General features: G+C 50.9%; 1 protein-coding gene across 5 annotated transcripts in view; it reads left to right on the plus strand.

Moving 5' to 3' along the window:
• Positions 1-16,954, plus strand: part of FKBP15 (FKBP prolyl isomerase family member 15) — a 32,738-nt gene extending 15,784 nt beyond the window's left edge. For 4 of the 5 annotated variants that reach the window (XM_062616018.1, XM_062616022.1, XM_062616019.1 and 1 more), the window contains 13 exons: positions 352-446; positions 1,107-1,209; positions 2,954-2,986; positions 4,544-4,715; positions 5,210-5,346; positions 5,757-5,912; positions 6,636-6,788; positions 12,737-12,829; positions 13,258-13,368; positions 13,877-13,984; positions 14,184-14,947; positions 15,237-15,327; positions 15,785-16,954. In XM_062616018.1, coding sequence (XP_062472002.1) covers positions 352-446; positions 1,107-1,209; positions 2,954-2,986; positions 4,544-4,715; positions 5,210-5,346; positions 5,757-5,912; positions 6,636-6,788; positions 12,737-12,829; positions 13,258-13,368; positions 13,877-13,984; positions 14,184-14,947; positions 15,237-15,327; positions 15,785-15,859 — 2,091 coding nt within the window. In that variant the 3' untranslated portion in view covers positions 15,860-16,954. The remainder of the gene's footprint in view (positions 1-351; positions 447-1,106; positions 1,210-2,953; positions 2,987-4,543; positions 4,716-5,209; positions 5,347-5,756; positions 5,913-6,635; positions 6,789-12,736; positions 12,830-13,257; positions 13,369-13,876; positions 13,985-14,183; positions 14,948-15,236; positions 15,328-15,784) is intronic. The other variant, XM_062616021.1, reaches the window with a different exon arrangement.
• Positions 16,955-20,786: the final 3,832 nt, after the last annotated feature.

Below are 20,786 nucleotides of genomic sequence, written 5' to 3' on the forward strand. Positions count from 1 at the left end.
ACCCACAGCATCCTGCAGCACAATTTCACAGCTGGAGTACTATGTTGCAAAAACCACTTACTTCTGTTTTTCACTACTTGGTATTGTGCTTTGTAGCTTTCCAGAAATCAGCTTTACAATCTTGTGTTTTATGGGTGAAGAAGTCAACCAGACACAGTATTCTCTAGAATGTGGTTTGGCAACCGCTGTGCCAGGCCAGGATTCCTGCTAAATGCAGCACAGAGCCTTCCAGTGGTGTGACCACAGAAGGTGGTATCTCACCGCTGTATTGCATCTGTACAAAACAAAGGTTTAGGTACTGCTGCAGGGAAGTCTGAGTAAGATGAATATTCATGCTGGGCTGTGCTTTAGGAGAATGAGAGGCTGAAGCAAGAGATATTTGAGAAGAGCAGTCGGATTGAGGAGCAGAATGAGAAGATCAGCGAGTTGATTGAGCGGAATCAGAGGTAAGGAGTGGGAGGGTACATACAGCCTGTGCATTTGCAAAGACTATCTAGCTTACACTTGATTAGGTATAACCAGGAGAAGTGCTCTTTAGAGTAGAGACATGCTCTGATATATTTATGTTTAAGGCATTAAAAGTGTGGGGTGTTGTTCCCCCCTCCCCAGAGAGCTTATCTCCAAAACTGTGGTTTACTGTGTAAAACAGGGATGTGTAAAAGGGGGTAAAACCTCATGAGCACACTTGCTCTGCTTCTGGGAGTTTTTACATTTACTAGCTTTTTAGCAAGGTGGAAGAAATTGTAGATGTGGTGTCCCTACTTCCACTGGCTGTGTGTCCCATTTGGTTAAAGAAGGGGAATAATTTGTTTAAGGAAATGGCAGAGATCAGTGGATATCAAGTTATCACAACTCTTGACTGTGTGGTAGGAACATTAGACTCATTAGAGAAGTAAAGCAGATATCCAGACTGATACAAAATCTGCTGTCCAAGGCACACCCAGTCCACCCTTTTGAGATCAGGACCTTAGTGCAGGCTGCCATGCAAAATAGTCTGGGACTTGTCATGAAGAAAACTGATGTGAAATACCATGTTTTCTCTCTGAGCCTTTTGCTCCAAATCATGTGCTTACATAGATGCTCATCCAGTCTTCCCCCATTCACAGGTACGTCGAGCAAAGTAACTTGCTAATGGAGCAGAGGAACCATTCCCTGCAAACAACAACTGAAAACACACAGGCAAGAGTGTTGCATGCAGAGCAGGAGAAGGTAATGGTGACAATGAGCAGAGCCATCCATCTCCAGCTGCAGCCAGGAGAGGGGCTGCTGGTGGCACTGAAATGAGCTGAAGCCTTGTTAGTCAAGGCTTAAGTGCGTTCTCTTGCAAGACAAATGTAGTTTTGGACATATGTTCTGAAAGCTGTTCTGAGAAACACTTTGTATTCATGGCAAAGTCAGCACAGAGGATATAAATGGTGATCTTTATGCTGTCATAGCTTTCATACTCATATCTCACAGGGAGGTGTCTGATTTATTGTTAACTTTGTAGGTATATGTCCAACACACTGAGGAATTGTGTATTATAGGGCTTTGTATTTAACTGACATAGAACGAATGTAGCTGTAAGAAAAGGTGCTTGCTACTGAAGTTTCCTCATTGCACTTTTGCACTTTTGTTTTTTAATACTAATATTCAAGAACTGTTTGTTTCTACCAATAATGTGTTGTGCTTTTGTGAAAGGGGCTATTGGGAAATAGCTTTCAAACCACTTAAATGCACTTGTGCATGGCTGCATATCCTGTAATGTGTCCACTTAGGACAGCCTAGCCCAGGCTGGCTTTGAGGTCAGTAATTGCATGGTGTTTTCTATGCCTTCTCAAGCCCTGGCTTCTTAAATAACACCAAGTTCAGTCTTGCACTGTGCTCCCCTGCTGAATTGTGCTTTTCTCCAATTCAAATGTGAGATGATAAACACTTGCTCTGCATGAGAACCACGACTAAGTGCAGCTTTCCAGGGTGTGCCAGCAAGTGTGCTAAAGAACAGCACAGTACATGAGTACATGGCTGATAACTGCATGCTGGTGTGAGCAGGCAGTGAGGGAGGATTCTGTTTTAACACTGGGAGTTTTAACACAGGATTTAACCTGTAATCATGTAGTGAGAGTTTCTAACCAGGAGTAAGTCAGATTGAAAGAATAAATAAAATCCCTTCCGTCAGTGAGCACAGCATCCAGCTTGTGCAGTAGCCTGGGGAGGAAGTACTTTGGGAAGTATGATGATCTTTAGAAGTCTTTTGGGCCTCATCTTCAATAAGGCTCCACTTGATCCAGCAGTCACTGCCTGGGAAAGAGCACTGTTACATGAACAGACTTCAGGCTGCACCAGAAAAGCCATGAAAGCCATGACATGCATTGAGTGATTTCTGCTGCTTTTGTGAGAGTGCTGACTGTAAATGTGAAGTCTGATATTCCTTTCTCTTCCGTTTATCCAAGGTAGCTGCTCTGTGACTGCAGTTCCAGAGATTGCTATGGACAGACAGAATCAGGGAAGAGAGTTTTAAGCTATTTTATCTGTTCTTTAAATAAAATAGGGACTCACCACTTACTTTGTGATACAGGCCAGGCATCTGTGCCCAGGATCAAAGAAAAGAGCTATTAGTAGCTTGCTGCTTTTGGGTGTTAGGTCTTTGACCCTGGCAGAGCACATCACAGCTTTAGATGAAGGCTTTGTGTCCCACAGTCTCCATTGCAGGGAAATGGTAATCACAAGTAGGACCCACTGCTCCTACATCTGCAGAGTGAAACGTGCCTTTAGCTTCTTTCTTTTTAAGCCAGGCTTCACTACCTTTTTCTGTCAAAGCTTTTACAGTTCTTGGAATAATTTAAGGGCTTCTCTGGCATGCCTTAGGCTCCTGCAATGAAGCACTTTGCTTTTCTGATGATGATGAATGCCTCTGCCTTGCAAGTTGTGTTCTTAACTCTCCCTGTTTCCTGTCACTGCTTTCTCTTCCCAGCACATGCTGCCAGTGGATCGGGGCTGGGACCAGGTGAGGCAGTGTGTCTGCTGACTGTGTAGGCCATAGATAACTGTGCCCTGGGTAGTGCCAGCCCAGCTTCCTTTTGCATAGCTAGAAGGTGACTGGCATCAGAAGAATTGCCTCAGATCTTGAATTTGCATGGATCTTCCACTTGGGAAAAGGCTTTGGAAAAGGGCTTTCTAACTGGCAGTGTAGCCACTTGCTCTTTCTTGGGGAGCCCTTTGCAAAGACCTTTGGCAGGACATGATCAGGACATGATCGTGTAATTATCAGAGCAGATACAGATCATGTAAGATTCTTGGTACCTGAAAGCTGGAGGCGGAGCTGAGCTAGTATAGATGTGAAGCATTCACTGCAGAAACTTAAGTCTAGTAACAGTTCCCAGCATAGGATTTCCTTTTTTTTTTTTAATTTTCTTTATTTGCCATTAAAGATAAGTGTTAAAATAACCTTGAGATATGCCATGGGGTTTGGTTTTAGCATGCTAGGAGTTACCATCTTGAACTGCAGTGAGACACGTATGGAAACTTAAGAGAAAAGCAGGTCAGTCTCTGAAATACTGCCTCCTCTTTAAAATGAATGGTGTGGTATCCCAGCCCTCAAGGTTAGCACTTATTCACCCTCACCATAGTTGGAACAATTTTGCTCACAGCTCTTCTCTGCCCGAAGGTGGTGGTCCTAATCTGAAGTGAAGCAGTAGTTATTTTATGGGGATAAAGCAGAGAGAAGCTCCAGTGCTCCTGAACTTACCGGTTACAAGAATGTGAAAGCCTGTCGGGAGTCTGGTTGTAGTCATAGAGAGAGAAGCTGTTTGGGTATTCCCTGTAGAAAGTGAGGGTTTTTGATGGGTGCAGTTCTGTCTTTGCAGAGCATCCTCTGAATTTCGTGTGTCTTGCAATGAGATTGGGAACGTGACTTTGTCTTGATGCCTTGAGCCTCTCCTAACAGATCGTTTACAAGTTGTGTGACAAGCTCTGGTAGTGCCTGGGTTTACTGAGTCACTGACTCTGAGCAATATTCAATCTAAACAAGTCAACAAATGACCTTGAGATCTGGGCTGCAGAATGCCAGCCCTGCCTGTGCGGGCACCTCAAGGTGTCTACGTGCCGAGTGCTCTGGAGGGAAGGTGCTCTTGTGGCTGGACCGAGCCTGTGTTTTGTGTGGCTTTTTCAGTCGTTTGTAAGCTTATTGAAGACATGTTGGAGCCCAGGCTTTTACTTGAACAGGCATTGTCATAGCTTAAACTCTGGGCAGAGCCACCAGGCACTGCTGCTAGTCTTAAAAAACACATATAAGCTTTTCAAGGAAAACTGCCTGAGTTGATCTGGTGTGGTGCTAAGGTTGGTGGTGGCCCTGTGCAACTTTCTGGTTGGTCTGGACAGCTTACAGGCAAACACAGTGACATGGCAAAAGAAGTTACTGTTACATCTTCAATTTGGAGGTGCCTGTAAGGTGCTGGATCAGCACTTCCCTGAACACATCTCCAGTGCTCTTCCTGCGAGAACAGCTGTGGTTGTCTCCTCACACTCACAGATTCTTTTTTCTACCTTGCTCCATTTTGCACAGGCCAAAGTCGCAGAGGAGTTGGCAGCTGCCACAGCACAGGTTTCCCAGCTGCAGCTGGAGCTGACTGCACATCAGAAGAAGGAGATGGACCTGCGGAAGCAGCTCTCTGCTGCCCTGCAGGAGGCTGAGCGGCACGAGACACAGCTCAACAAGCTGCAGGCGCAGTTAGCAGGTGAGGCTTCCTGTGCCTGCTCCAGCAGAGCTCCTTTGTCATTGATTTTCCTTTTTTGTAAGCCATAGGCTTTTCCTTTCTTCTGGGCTATCTGTTCCTGCTTTTCCTAGGGCCAGTCACAGGGTATTGAAGGAGGATATTGACACATTGAAGGTTATATGCGTCCTTGTTAGCACTAAAAGCAAAGTGGGCCAAGTCAAATGAACAAGATCATGCTGTGACAGGGATGTCTTTTGCAGAAGCTATTTCTTGCTATTACTGGCTGACATCTTGTAGGGGAACTGAAACGTTCCAGTGGTTGAAAAGTTAAGATAAAACCTGAGGTATAAACACTGCCATGTCACAGAAAAGCTGCTCCTCATCAGTCTAGTCCCCAGTGAGGTGCAAGTTGTGTTGTTGATCTCATTGTGCAAGAGACCCTGTTCCTTCCCCTCAGCCCCAAATGCATTCACCTGAAATATAGGGAAAACCCACAGTAAATTGTATTTTTGCAGAGCTCCAGGAGGCCTCTGAGGACACTCAGACCAGATTTAAAGCTGAGAAGCAGAGCCGCAAACAGCTGGACATGAAGATCTCGGCACTGGAGGAAGAGCTCATGGACCTGAAAGTGGAGAAGGAGACCCTTGAAAAGGTATGTCCTGTGCCAGCATCAGAGAGATACAGAGAGGGCTTCAGTTTGCTGAAGTTTAACCCAACAATCTTGTATGTTAGAATCATAATTCTATGATAATATCATGGTCCTATGAACTTAAGGTCCTTTCCAACCCTAACCATTGTATGATTCTGTGTAAATATCCAAGTTGGGTAAATCTTGACTCATCAGCAGGAAGGATCCCTGGTGGATACTTCGTGCTTATGTTGGTTCTTTGGTTTCTTTTTTAATATCTTAGCCAGTAATATGTCAACATTCTTACCTTTAAAACAGTATCTCCTTGATTTTAAAGTGATAAGACTCCCTGCTCAAAGCTGCTCTTTCTGCACGAGGAAGAGAAGCTTCTTGGGTGCAGTCTGGCCTATTCTATGTCCTGTTCTGTACTGCAGAATCTTTCAGAGAGGAAGAAGAAATCCCTGTCGGAGAGAGCTCAGGCAGAGGAAGAGATGGAGGAAATCCGCAGATCCTATCAGCAGGAGCTGGACAAGCTCCGCCAGCTGCTGAAAAAGGCACGGACTTCGACTGACCAGGCAGCAGCAGAGCAGGTGAGGAGCCAGGGGAACTTCAACAAGTGTCTGGAAGCCTTTTAGGAGCTTATTATTTCCTACCTATGGTGCAAGAGACACTGTGAGTGCAATATGGTGCAAGAGACCTATGGTAGGGAATAGTTGTACAAATGCTCAGGTAGTGGAAGAATAAAAACATTATCGCCTTGATTGTAGGGGTTGAATTTAACACAGGGCTCACTTTGTTGTCTTTCTAAAATATCTTTGCTGGTGTTTGGCCCTGCCTCTGACTCCTGCCTTTCTAAGGCAGTGCCTGATTTGGGTGGGCAGGAAGGCTGCAAGGTCCCAGTTGTTCTCTGACTCAAATCCCAGGCCACTGACATGGCTGCAGAGCTTTGCTGCAGCGTTGATGCAGGCTGGCAAGCACCATCAGATGTAGACTGTGTTAAAGAGTGTCAAACTGAGGAAAGCAGAGGCACCAAATTGAGCTCATAGTAGAGACAAGAGTACAGGACTGCTGATGAGTGAAAGACTGCTTAGAAATATGCCAAGAGATCTGAAATGAGAGTGAGAGCTTCAGGTCAGCCTGAGGGATTGTGGCTGGAATTGAGCTGAGGATTGGGCAGGAGCTGGTGATGGCTACAGGACTGCCATCTGCAAGTAGGTGTTGCATGTTGTCCAGCCTCAAGCTTTCAGCCACTTCTTGTGCAAATACCCATTGCATGTGTGTGTTCCTAATGATTTCTTTTACTTGACGGGCAGCTGTCACTCCTCCAGGCAGAGCTGGAATCCCAGTGGGAATCTAAATGTGAACGTACGCTGGCATCAGCCAAGGAGCAGCACATGAGACAGTACCAGGAGGTGTGTGAGCAGAGAGATTCCCTGCAGCAGCAGGTGTCCCAGCTGGAAGAGAAGGTAAAGGGGCTGAAATGTAATACCAAATAACCAGTAACCAGCATCTCCCACCTCAGTGCATCTTGACTTTAACTTCTTATCTGCTATGATGGGGCTACGGAACTGATGGACAGGGGTAGAGCAGTTGATGTCATCTATCTGGACTTGTGCAGTGTTCAACACTGTCCCACATGACATCCTTGTCTCTAAACTGGAGAGACATCAGTTTGATGGATGGACCACTCAGTGGATAAAGAACTGGCTGGATGGCCGCACACAAAGAGTTGTGGTCAATGGCTCAGTGTCCAGCTGGAGACCAGTAACGAGTGGGGTCCCTCAGGGGTCGGTGTTGGGACTGGTCTTGTTCAACATCTTTGTCGCTGCCATGGACAGTGGGATTGAGTGCGCCCTCAGCAAGTTTGCCAATGACACCGAGCTGTGTGGTTCGGTTGATATCCTGGAGGGAAGGAATGGCATCCAGAGGGACCTTGACACGCCTGTGAGGTGGGCTGATGCCAACCTCATGGAGTTTAACCATGCCAAGTGCAAGGTCCTACACCTCGGTTAGAGCAATCCCAGGCACAGCTACAGGTTGGGCAGAGAAGAGATTCAGAGCAGCCCTGTGGAGAAGGGCTTGGGGGTGTTGGTCGATGAGAAAATGAACATGAGCCGGCTTCAGTGTGCACTCACAGCCCAGAAACCAACTGTATCCTGGGCTGCATCAAAAGGAGCGTGACCAGCAGGTCGAAGGAGGTGATTCTGCCCCTTTGCTCTGCTCTTGTGAGACCTCACCTGGAGCATTGTGTGCAGTTCACAGTATCACAGTATCACAGTATGCTGGAGATTGGAAGGGACCTCAAAAGATCATCTAGTCCAATCCCCCTGCCAGAGCAGGAACACCTAGATGACGTTACACAGGAATGTGTCCAGGCGGGCTTTGAATGTCTCCAGGGAAGGAGACTCCACAACCTCCCTGGGCAGCCTGTTCCAGTGTTCCGTCACCCTCACTGAGAAGAAGTTCCTTCTCAAGTTTAAGTGGAACCTCTTGTGTTCCAGTTTGCACCCATTACCCCTTGTCCTATCATTGTTTGCCACTGAGTAGAGCCTGGCTCCATCCTCGTGACACTCCCCCTTTATATATTTATAGACACTTATAAGGTCACCCCTCAGTCTCCTCTTCTCTAAACTATAAAGACCCAGCTCCCTCAGTCTTTCCTCATAAGGGAGATGCTCCACTCCCTTAATCATCTTGGTTGCCCTGCGCTGGACTCTCTCCAGCAGCTCCCTGTCCTTCTTGAACTGAGGGGCCCAGAACTGGACACAATATTCCAGATGGGGTCTCACCAGGGCAGAGTAGAGGGGAAGGAGGACCTCTCTTGACCTACTAACCACCGCCCTTCTAATACACCCCAGGATGCCATTGGCCTTCTTAGCCACAAGGGCACAGTGTTGGCTCATGGTCATCCTGTTGTCCACTAGGACCCCCAGGTCCCTCTCCCCTACACTGCTCTCTAGCAGGTCGTTCCCCAACCTATACTGGAACCTGGGGTTGTTCCTGCCCAGATGCAGGACTCTACACTTCCCCTTGTTATATTTCATCCCGTTATTCCCTGCCCAACTCTCCAGCCTGTCCAGGTCTCGCTGGATGGCAGCACAGCCTTCTGGCGTGTCAGCCACTCCTCCCAGCTTAGTGTCATCAGCAAACTTGCTGATAGTACACTCAATTCCCTCATCTAAATCATTAATGAATATATTAAATAATACCGGTCCCAGTACTGACCCTTGAGGCACTCCACTAGTTACAGGCCTCCAACTAGACTCAGCCCCATAGACTACAACTCTCTGGCTTCTCTCCTTCAGCCAGTTCGCAGTCCACCTCACTACCTGGTCATCCAGTCCACACTTCCTCAATTTAGCCGTGAGGATGCTGTGGGAGACTGTGTCAAATGCTTTGCTGAAGTCAAGGTAGACCACATCCACCGCTCTGCCATCATCCATCCACCGTGTTATTTCCTCATAAAAGGCTAAGAGATTGGTCAAACATGATTTCCCCCTGGTGAAGCCATGTTGACTGCCCCTCATAACCCCCTTATCCTTGATATGCTTTAAGATGGCACCAAGGACAAGGTGTTCCATCACTTTCCCAGGGATGGAGGTGAGGCTGACCGGTCTATAGTTACCCGGGTCCTCCTTCTTGCCCTTTTTGAAGACCGGAGTGACATTTGCCTTCCTCCAGTCCTCAGGCACCTCTCCCATTTCCCAGGACTTGGTAAAGATGATGGAGAGTGGTCTAGCAATGACTTCCGCCAGTTCCCTCAGCACCCGCGGGTGCATCCCATCTGGACCCATGGATTTATGGACGTCCAGATTGCTCAACTGATCTCTAACCCATTCCTCATCGACTAAGGCAAGTCGCTCCGTCGACCTGACTTCATCTAAGGTCTCAGGGGTATAGGGCTCTTCAGGACTGCCTGCAGCAGAGTAGACAGAGACAAAGAAGGCATTCAGTAACTCTGCCATCTCTGCATCTTCTGTCACCAGGGCACCCATCCCGTTCATCAGTGGGCCTACATTGCCTCTGGTGTTAGTTTTGTCTGCCATGTACTTGAAAAAGCTCTTTTTGCTGTCCTTGACCCTTCTTGCCAGGTTTAATTCTAAGGAAGCCTTAGTCCTCCTAGCTGCCTTCCTACATCCCCTAGCAGCAGCCTTATATTCCTCCCAAGTGGCCAGCCCCTCCTTCCATGACCTGTAAACTCTCCTCTTCCACTTGAGCATACCCAGCAATTCCCTATTTAGCCACACAGGTCTCTTGGCCCTCTTCCTTGACTTCCTACATGTCGGGATGCTCCGATCTTGAGCACGGAAAAAGCAGTCCTTGAATGTCAACCAACTATCTTGGGCCCCTTTTCCTTCAAGCAGCCTTGCCCATGGGATTTCCCCTAGCAATTGCTTGAAAAGGCCAAAGTTTGCCCTGCTAAAGTCCAGGGTTGCAATTCTACTTGGTATTCTACTAGTCCTACCACACAAGATCCTGAACTTCACCATCTCGTGGTCGCTGCAACCAAGGCAGCCCTCTACCCTTACTGCTTCAACCAGACCCTCCTTGTTAGTGAGGATGAGATCCAGCAGCGCTCCTCTCCTGGTCGGCTCATCCACCATTTGCAGGAGGAAGTTATCATCCACACACTGGAGGAACCTCCTGGACTGCGGCTGGGTTGCCGAGTGGTCCTTCCAGCAAACATCAGGGAAGTTAAAATCCCCCATGACGACCACGGCCTGTGACTGTGAGGCCTCTCTCAGCTGCCTGTAGAAGGCCTCGTCAACTTCCTCACCCTGATCTGGTGGTCTGTAACAGACACCTACAACAGTATCCCCCCTGCCAGCCTGCCCCTTAATTCTCACCCACAGACTCTCAACTCGCTCGTCATCTGTCCCTGGACAGAACTCAGTGCATTGTAGTTCCTCCCGCACATAAAGAGCAACCCCACCACCCCTCCTGGCTGGTCTGTCTTTCCTGAAAAGGACATAGCCCTCCATGACTATATTCCAGTCATGTGAGCTGTCCCACCACGTCTCTGTAATTGCCACCAGATCATAGTCTCCTGACTTAACACAGGTTTCCAACTCCTCCTGCTTATTTCCCATGCTGCGCGCATTGGTGTACAGACATTTCAGGGAGCAAGCTGAGCACACCGATTTCACCCTAGGATTATAGGAGGCCTCCCAGTCTTCATTAATTCTGGAGCGCTGCCCCACTGGGGCAAGCCCAGCAACAACCCCATCCCCCTTCGAATCTAGTTTAAAGCTCTCCAAATGAGCCCTGCTAATTCGTGCCCCAGTATCCTTTTGCCTCTGTGAGACAAACCTTTCTCACTTGACATTGTCCAGACTGGTGCCCTATAAAACCAGCCATTATCAAAGAATCCAAAGCCCTGCCTGTAGCACCAGTCTCGTAGCCAATTGTTCATGAACCGAATCTTCCCATTCCTTCCCACATCATCAGTGGAAGATGGAAGGAGTGCGGAGAAGATCACTTGAGCCCCAGACTCTTTCACCATCCTCCCCAAGGCCCTGTAGTCTTTCTTCATCCCCCTCAGACTGCGGGAAGCAGCTTTCTCCCCACCTGTCTGGAAGACCAGCAGCGGGTAGTAGTCTGTCGGGTGCACCAGGCTGGGGAGCGCCCTGGTGATATCCCTGATCCGGGCTCCAGGCAGACTACACACTTCCCTATGATGAGGGTCAACTCTGCATATCGGGCCCTCTGTTCCTCTCAGAAGGGAATCCCCTACTACAATGACCCTTCTTTCTTTCTTAACAGAGGCAGTCCTGAGGTGCAAAGTCGACCCCCTTTTCCTATGTGGCCTTGTGGGCTGGCCTTGCCCCACATTCTCACTTACCTCTCCTTCAAGATCCAGGGCCTCGAACCTATTACGGATGGACACCTGGGGAAGCAGGGCAGGAAGGGGGGAGGGTTTCCCCCGACGTCGAACCGGAACTCGCTTCCAACCCTCGTCGTCTTTTTGGTCCCCTACCTCTGCGCTACAGCTACAGGGCAGGGGCTGTCTCGGGCCATCCCCCTCTGCCTGAGAGGGCAGGGGGTCCTTCCCCTTTTGGGGGGTATCTCCCTGGAACCGTTCCGACCGGCACGCCAGGGAGTTACTCCACCAGTCGATCTCCCTTTCACACTCCCTGATGGTCCTTAGCGTCTCGACCTCCTCCTTAAGTCTTGCCACCAGGCTAAGCAGATCTTCTACCTGCTCACACCTCCCGCAGGTGGAATGCTGTCCTCCCTCCCCCGGCAGCATCAGGCTCTGGCACTCCCTGCACCCAGAGACCTGAACAGCCACGGTTTGGGACGGGGTCTCCGTCTGAGTTGCTGCAGTCACTTTACTGCAAGCTCTCTTTCTGGAGACAACCATATTGGTCCGCAGTTTGGGACACCAGCAACACGACCGGCTCGTTCCTCCCTGCACCCGGTGGGCAGCGACCGGTCGCTGCCCTCTCAAAGGCTTTTTCAAGGCAAGCAGTAGGGAGTGGTCGCCGTCACCGTGGGAACGCCCCCCGCCACGTGAGCCTCTCTCTCTCACAAGGGCTGCTGTGGCTTCGGGGATCGGGAGATGTCGGGAATCGCGATGTCTCTGCGCTCTCCTCTCTGATTTTCCTAATCTCCGTTGACCCTCGCGGTCGCTGAAGCGTGCCGGCTGTGGCTCTAGCTAGGCTAGCTCCGATCAGCTGACTGGTGTCCTCAACATAAAAAGGACATGGAACTGTTGGAACAAGTCCAGAGGAGGCCACAAGGATGATCAGGGACTGGAGCACCTCCCGTATGAAGACAGGCTGAGAAAGTTGGGGCTGTTCAGCCTGGAGAAGAGAAGCTGTGTGGAGACCTCATAGCAACCTTCCAGTATCTGAAGGGGGCCTATAGGGATGCTGGGGAGGGACTCTTCATTAGGGACTGTAGTGACAGGACAAGGGGTAACGGGTTAAAACTTACACAGGGGAAGTTTAGATTGGATATAAGGATATACTGTGAGGGTGGTGAGGCACCGGAATGGGTTGCCCAAGGAAACTGTGAATGCTCCATCCCTGGCAGCGTTCAAAGCCAGGTTGGACAGAGCCTTGGGTGCCATGGTTTAGTGTGAGGTGTCCCTGCCCATGGCAGGGGCGTTGGAACTGGATGATCTTAAGGTCCTTTCCATCCCTAACTGCTCTATGATTCTTGACTGTTATGGAATTTGGTCTTGTCCATGGGATGTCTGTATTGCATCTGTTCCATTGGGTTGGTGGGCCAGTGAATCTACTGTTCTAGTTCTGAATGAGGGGAAGCTGAGATGGTTTTAGTCTGAGACTGACATCAACAATCTCTTCTGCTTTTCTGAACTTATCTCTGGGTTTGAGCAGAAGCTGGGTTTTGAGGTGGGTGACACTGAAGGGGCTGTAACTGACAGGCTCTAGTTCTTGTGTTTCAGCTTGCGGCTCTAAAGCACTCAAAAAAAGCAGAGGAGCAAAAATTGTCTGAATTCCAGCAACGTTTGGAGCAGCTGGAGCCTATCAAAGAGAAGGTAAAGGGAGTAACACAGCAGCTGAATGTAAACCAGCGTGCAGTAATTGCTAACCTCGGGCTTCCAGTGTCCAGAATAACAAGAACATGGGAGGGGAAGGAGTAACTTCACATTGCTTCCAGCAAACCAGAACAGGTCCAGTGATGAGACCTGGCCCCCATTTCTCTGGGATCTCAGTAACGCTGTGCCTGCTCTTGGTGTTACTTAAAGACCTATTGACACAGTTGGGGATCTCCAAGGTTTTCACTTCCTTGGGTGTATTTATTTTGGTGCTGTTACTTTCAGCAGCTCTCTGTCAAAGCCCTGCTTAAAACTTCACTTGGCAATTTACCCCTTTACAAGAAGCTGGCTACAGGTAACCTGCCCAGGATGAGTTTCACTGTGGTGGTGTCTGAGAGCTGTTCTGACTTCCAGTTTCCCTTTGGCAGTGTTCAGCCTTGCAGTCTGATATTGTGGCACTGAAGGCTCACTATGAAGAACGCATCCAGGACCTGGAGAAGGATCAGGCTGGATCTTTACCTGCAGACTTCACCGAAGAAGTGAGCTTCACTGTCCAGTATTTCTCCTTACTAAGCAAATGTATTTACCTTAAATGATTTCTCTTTGAGCAGAGATAAGAAAGAAGAACATTATTTTCTCCACAGAAGCACTATGTTTCTAGTAGCAGGGTCTATAGAGGAGGCAAGGATGTGATCTTCCTACTGGCACTTGGTTGCTCAATTTTATTTTGTAGAGTAAAACTCAAGATTTGAGGTTTAGATTAAAAAATTGAAGGAATAATTAAGAAGTAAATGTCCGTATGCCTTGGGTTTGTGCAGCCTCAGCTCTGGAGGGAAGGGTTTGGTGTGTATGTAGTGGTTTTCAGTTAAGGTGACATGATGTATTCTGCTTTGTTCTGGGAACTTCTGATTTGGAAAGTAGCTTCTTTGAAAACCACGTGTGTGTTTGGATTTGTTGTTCCTTCACCTGGAGAAGGATCTGCTGTTGAGGCCAGTGCTTCACATGTTAATGAATTGTATCTTTGTTTCCTGTCTTGCTCTTTTCCAGGTAAAGAAGATAATGAATGGGGTGTTTCAATCTCTTCGGGGTGAATTTGAGCTGGAGGAGACATACAGTGGCAGGACAGTTCTGGGTGTTGTCATGAACACTATTAAGGTACACCAGTGCTAAGAAGCACAAGGTGATCAACAAGAGAGAACAAATCTTAGGCTATATCCACAAATGTATGTTGCAGGGTTGAAATAACAAGCAGAAATCTGTGGGTGGCAAAGCAGCCCAGTAGTAGAAGAGACAGGGCTCTGTGATGGTTTATGTTCAGGTTATAACCTGTGTTCTCTCTACTCACATTTTTCAGACTGTAACACTGCAGCTACTCAATAGGCAGCAGGAGAAACCAGATCAGGACAGTGAAAAGGAGGAATCTGAACCAGGAGCAGTGAGACAGGAGGGATCACCTGGAGCAAAGCCTGACCACGATGAGCCCGTGCAGCATAGCCCAGCACAGAGTGCCACATTCCCAGCTGATCCTGAGGAAGCAGCCACAGGCTCTGTGGTGCCTGGCCAGGAAAGCGAGCCTGCTCTTCTGCCTGCCCGGCCCACAACTTCTGAGGAGGAGCCGGTGACACAGAGCAGGGGGGTGTCAGAAGAGAAGATCCAGGGGGAGCATCTCTCTTCCACAGCAGAATCCCACCTGGATCCTGATAAGGGGCCTGTGCTTGCAGGACAGCCTGTTCCTGAGGTGGATGAGGACTTTGTCCCAGCTGAGCAAGGACAGGAGAGCAGTCCCATCAGGAAAGCTGAGACTGAACGCAGTCCCTCCAGAGTATCTTTGCAGGCAGAAGCTGCAGAACCCTCTGTTCTAGAGGCCAAGCCGGAAGAAGCAGATGTGGCAGTGCTTCCAGGAAAGCCAGCGGTGGAGCAGAAGGCAGAGGAGCCTGTGGGAGGTTTAGAGCCCCTGCCCTTAAACGGTGAAGGAGGGAACTGCACAGACCCATTGGATGGAGCCACCTCTGAGGAGCCTGCTTCAGCATCCAACACAGCAGAGCTGAGCTCAGCTGTCATCAGAGAAACCCCAGGGCAGCAGGAGCTGGACTCCAGCCCCAGGCAGAAGGAGTGCAGGTAAGATGTGACTCCTGGAGTAGCCACAGTCCCACTTTGCTGCTGGGCAGCTCGGGCTGGTACAGCAGCACACAGAGAGGCTTGTGCAGCCGCTCCGCTGTAGAGCGGCACACTGCAGAAGGGGCTGAAGCTGGTTTTGGTGCTACCAGGTCCCAGTGTCATCTGCCCTGGTGAATGGTGCGTGCTTTAAGTTTGCCTGAGCAATAAAGCTCTTTCTTCATTCATTAACAGAATTTGTCAAGCCAAGATACTGTCATCTGCAAGTGAACTGTTCATTCTTTTCTTCCAGCCTCTTTGAGGATGACAACTTCTTTGAAACAGCATCTCAGAAACCGCTGAAGCCTCGAGTGCTCTCTGAAGAGGAGGATGAGGAGGAAGTGGTGTGTATTTGTATCTTTCTGCTCCCACTGAACTGGTGCAGGTTTTAACTGGAGCTTGTCTGTGGAATCCTCCCTGTGGCAGTGGGGTCTCACAGGCTCCTGCAGCAGAGCTCAGCACTTCCCCTACATCCTCTGTCTCAAGAATATGTGGGTGTTTTGGTTGTTGAGGTTCAAGGCATTGCCTGGCCTGAGATAGCAATGACCAGCTCCTGCTGGCATGAAGTTAGTGAGGCCTCCCGGGTTAAGGGAGGGGTTTTAGTGCCTTGTGTCCTTGTTACCCTGAGAACATCTCTCCTGGAATATTAAAACATCATATGAGAAATGCAAAAGCTTCACTATTCAGGTTTCTTGGTACCATCTCCTTAAAGGTGATGGAGGGTTCAGAGCCAGAACTGCATAGCAATTACTATTGGGAAACTGTTAAGACTGACAAGTTCCCCTCTGCTTTGATTTCCAGAGCATGAAGGGGCGTCCCCCTCCAGCTCCACTCTTTGGTGATGACGACGATGATGATCTGGACTGGCTGGGATGAAGATGTGCTGGTGAGCCTGAGAGCCCTCTCCTCTGAGCATGGCCTCTTCCTCTGCACTGAGCACTTAGTGAGCTGCATACATGGGACAGTTGTGAACAGCCAGGGACTTCCCAGGCTCTGGTACTGCAGACTGATGGGGCCTGAGGGCAAGTAGCAATTTGGCACCCCCAGGCACTCAGACCCATCATTCTGACCTGACAAACTCTAGCAGGAGTTGGGAGGAGCTGAAGGAACCAGTCTCTACATGTTTGTATTGTTCTCCTCCTGTGAACAGTTGATTCATTAATCTGACACCTGATGCAAATACCAACTCTGTAAAGTGCTTCAGAAAACCAAGCCTGGCAGGACCTGTAGTAGGAACTACTTTTAAAAAGAAACAGACTGAAGTCTTGTCTGCTTCCCCAGTCAGGGTCTCCTGGAAATAGTTCCCAGGGACTCTACAGCATCCCATCACCATCTATGAGCACTGTGGGGTGGGAGATTGAGCTGAGAGACCCCACTGCTGTCACATGTTCACTGCTGTGGTACATGGGGCTCAGACCCACAGCTCTAGGCAGGGACAGGGGCCCCTGTTTGTGTGATGGGTCAGGGCTCTGTTACACCAATGCCCCAAGCACAGATGTAGCATCTACTAGTTGCTATTGCAAGAAGCCAAATCCCCAGCCATGTTCTGTGGAGGGCCCTGAGCCACCTCCTTTCCTCTCTGTTTGCAGCTAGAGGTGAGGTTTTGGGGTTTGCTGCCTTGTGTTCCACTGGCAGTGGAGGCAGCAACACAGGTGGGTAACGTGCTGCATGTCCAGAGAGAGCCAGGCTCATCTCCTGTGCCTTTTCCTCTGCTGCTCTTTGAAGTGTGATGATCACACCACGAGTTCAAACCTGAGCTCTGCTGAGAGCTTGGGCTGTAACTGTTCAGTTTAAGTGGACCAAGAGGGGAAGGCAGAGAGCACAGGCACCAGGGCCACCACATCGGGTTCCTCGTAGCACTTTTACTTCTGTGCTCATTGGTACTAACACAGGTTAAAACTGGGAGCAGGTCTTTGTGTCTTTAGAACAAGTAACCCCCTTCCCTTAATAAAATGGAAGCGCTTCAACTAATCCTGCTATAGTTTAGTTTAAAACTGCCTTTTATCAGTGTGGAAGGGATTTGGTCTTTGGCCTCCTGGCAGCCATGGCTTGGGAATGTGGCAGGTCCCTGTGCTGCACGCTCAGAGCAGCAAGTGGCCAAATGCAGCTAAAACTGAAAGAGACCAAAGGCTGTGAGACGAGGTTGGTGTGGCAGCAGGTTGGATACCTCACAGGGTGACCTCAGCTGGGGCTCCTGGGAGCCACTCTGGAAGTCATTGCATGACCCAGTTATTAAGTGATGGGTGTGAGATCTGGATGCTCTGGGGCCCCCCTTGGCCTGGGCTGAGAAGCCCCTGGACCCCCTGGAGGTGGCAGTGTCCTAATGGAGGTTGTGGCCAATCCTAAGCAATTCCACTTGTTTCCTGTTACAGTTTCCAACCCGAGGGATTTGCATTCACTTCTTGAAAAATAAAGTGCAATTAAACCTGGTTGGTTTGGGGTTTTTTTTTGCTTGCCTGGGTTTTAGTTCAGTCTGGGGTCATTGGGTGCCAGGCACCTGAGCACTGACTGACCTCTGCCTCGCATCAGGATGATACAGGATACAGGATTTGATACAGGAATCTGGTCTGGGGTTGTTCTTGTGTCCCTCTCCTGGGAAAGGTGAGAAGGTCCTGGTGGGACATTGGCTGTGTTGGTGTGAAAAGCGTAAGTACCAACAATGGTCGTGATCAATGCATAGTGCTCTGGTTCTCGTCAAGGTGTAGGAAAGAGGGACTTGAGCATCTCACAGGGGTTTTGTTCTCTCCTGAGCTGGTTGGGTGGAGGCATGGAGGGACCCCCTCAAGCGGGGTTGTGGCTCATCCCAGCTCTGCTATGACCAGGGCTGGAGACAGAGGTTAAGATGTGAAACTTGTCTCTTGTAGGACATATTTATAGAATCCCAGGATCCCAGCCTGGTTTCGTTGGAAGGGACAGATGCAGCTCCAACCCCTGCCACAGGCAGGGACCCCTTCCACTAGAGCAGCTTGCTCCAAGCCCCTGTGGCCAACCTGGCCTTGAACACTGCCAGGGATGGGGCAGCCACAGCTTCTCTGGGCACCCTGTGCCAGCGCCTCAGCACCCTCCCAGGGAAGAGCTTCTGCCTAAGAGCTCATCTCAGTCTCCCCTCTGGCAGGTTCAAGCCATTCCCCTTGGCCTGTCCCTACACCCCTTGTCCCAAGCCCCTCTCCAGCTTTCCTGCAGCCCCTTCAGGCACTGGAGCTGCTCTAAGGTCTCCCCTTCAGGAGCCTTCTCTTCTCCAGGCTGCCCCAGCCCAGCTCTCTCAGCCTGGCTCCAGAGCAGAGCTGCTCCAGCCCTCGCAGCATCTCCATGGCCTCCTCTGGCCTCTCTCCAACAGCTCCACGTCCCTCTTGTGCTGCTGCCCCAGAGCTGGATCAGGACTGCAGGGAGGGGTCTCCCCAGAGCACAGCAGAGGGGCAGGATCCCCTCCCTGAGCTGCTGCTCATGCTCTGGGGGTGCAGCCCAGCACAGGGGAGGTTCTAGCCTCAAGTGCTCACTGAAGCTGGGTCATGGGTAGCTTCTGATTGACCAACAGCCCCAAGTCCTTCTCAGCAGGTACCAACCCCTTCCCCATGCTGTAAGTCTCAGGTTTTTTGGGGCTCAATCTCAGACCTAAACGAACCCACATTTGTTCTCTGCCCCTGTTCCCGCCTCAGGTGCAGGAAGGGTGAAGGTGAGACAAGCCCTGTGCTTGCCAGGGGGACAGCAGGTTCTGGGGGTGATGGAGGAGCCGGACCCTGCGGAGGGGGATGTGAAGGGGCTGTTTCTGCTCTCAGGTTCTGGGGTGTGGCTGGGACGTGGGTGCTCGGTGGAGGGGGGACTCGCTGGGGCTGTGCTGGGTTGTCCCAGGGCTGGGGGATGAGGGGATCCCCCTCTCCCTGCCCGGGCCCTCGTTATCAAACCAGCCCCTGCCCTGCCTGCAGAGGGCAAAGCGGCCGCCTTGTTCTCGGAGCAGAACTCCCCCTGCTCCGGATGCCCAGAAAAGCAACAGGAGCCGGTGCTGGGGCCGTGTCTGTTTAATGCCCCACATCCCTGCAGGGCTCTGCCCCTCCGTGCTGCTGCCTGCACCACGCCGGGCTCTTCCCAGGGGAAGGGGTTTTAAGCTGCCCGTGAACAGTTCCAGAGCAGCACTTGGAGCCCTTCCCGTCCCCTTTTGCCCCGTCCTCGCTGCCCGAGGACATGAACTGAGGCGCAGCTTGGGGGGGTTCCAGCCTCCGGGAGTGTCCACGCCTCCCGCCGAGCCGGGACCGTCGGGAACACCCCGAGGGCAGGGGCAGAGCCGGGGTGAAGCCAAGAGGTTAACTCTGAAGCAGCGGTGCCGGGGGCCTGTGTGCGGAGCAGCCGAGGTCCCGGGGCGTGCTGAGCCCTCCACGGCCTGAGCCACCCCTGAGCCCCCGCTGGGTCCATCCTGGCTGCCCGGCGGGGCTGCGGGAGCCGCTCTCCCCGTCCAGACCTACTTGAGGAAGACGAGCAGGAAGAAGGTGCAGACGATGAGCACGAGGATGCCGGCGGCGAAGCCGAGCCGCAGGTTCTCCATGGAGGCGGGGGGCGGCTGCGTGTCCAGCAGCAGCCCCCGCCCCGGCAGCCCCAGCACGAAGGCGCCCGGGGCCTCGGGGCCGCAGGGGGGAACCGCCGCGCTCACCGCGAAGACGGGGCCGTGGGCGGCGAACGCCACCTCCACCGCCACGGGGCGGGCCGGGGGGGAAGCGCTGCCTTCCTCCTCCTCCTCCTCCTCCTCCTCCTCGTCCCCGGGCAGGGTCCCCAGGGCCGGCATCGCGCCGGCAGCCTCGGGCACCGGCGCCACGGCCCTGCAGAAGGGGCAGCTGACGAAGGCGGCGGCAGCGGCGCGGGTCAGCAGCCGGCGCAGGCAGCGCAGGCAGAGCGAGTGGCGGCACGGGAGCTCCCGCGGGGCCCGGCCCCCCCAGAACGCCTCGTAGCAGATCCCGCACTCCCCCGCGGCCATGGCGCTGCGGGACCCAGCCCCCGCTGCCGCTTTTGAAGGCGGGAGGCGGGCGGGGAACGGGAGGTGCTGAGCGGGGCCGGCCCGCGCTGACCTTCAGCCTGGCCCCGGAGCGGGAGCGCTCCCCCTGCGCCGCCCCGGGCAGGGGCTGCCCCCGGGAACCTCCTGCCCCTGATGCTGAGAGTTGAGCAATGTACAGGGGGGTTGTACAAGCGGGTTAGAGGAATTTGCTTGCTTCAACAAAAGTATTGTCTGTTGTAAATGCCTGCTAAGCAGAACAAAGGCACCTGGTCCTATTGATAAGCAAAAGCAGACACCTGGTCCTATTGATAAGCAGCTATTGATAAGGAAAAACAGACACTTGATCCTATTGATCAGCAGCTATTGATAAGGAAAAACAGACACTTGATCCTATTGATCAGCAGCTATTGATAAGGAAAAACAGACACTTGATCCTATTAATAAGCAGCTATTGATAAGGAAAAGCAGACACTTGATCCTATTGATCAGCAGCTATTGATAAGGAAAAGCAGACACTTGATCCTATTAATAAGCAGCTATTGATAAGGAAAAGCAGACACTTGGTCCTATTGATAAGCAGCTATTGATAAGGAAAAGCAGACACTTGATCCTATTGATCAGCAGCTATTGATAAGGAAAAGCAGATACTTGATCCTATTAATAAGCAGCTATTGATAAGGAAAAGCAGACACTTGATCCTACTGATCAGCAGCTATTGATAAGGAAAAGCAGACACTTGATCCTATTAATAAGCAGCTATTGATAAGGAAAAGCAGACACTTGGTCCTATTGATAAGCAGCTATTGATAAGGAAAAGCAGAC

Source organism: Pezoporus occidentalis, unplaced genomic scaffold (genome assembly GCF_034315485.1).
Source record: "Pezoporus occidentalis ecotype Australia unplaced genomic scaffold, CSIRO_AGI_Poc_V1 ctg187, whole genome shotgun sequence".
Classification (NCBI taxonomy): domain Eukaryota; kingdom Metazoa; phylum Chordata; class Aves; order Psittaciformes; family Psittacidae; genus Pezoporus; species Pezoporus occidentalis.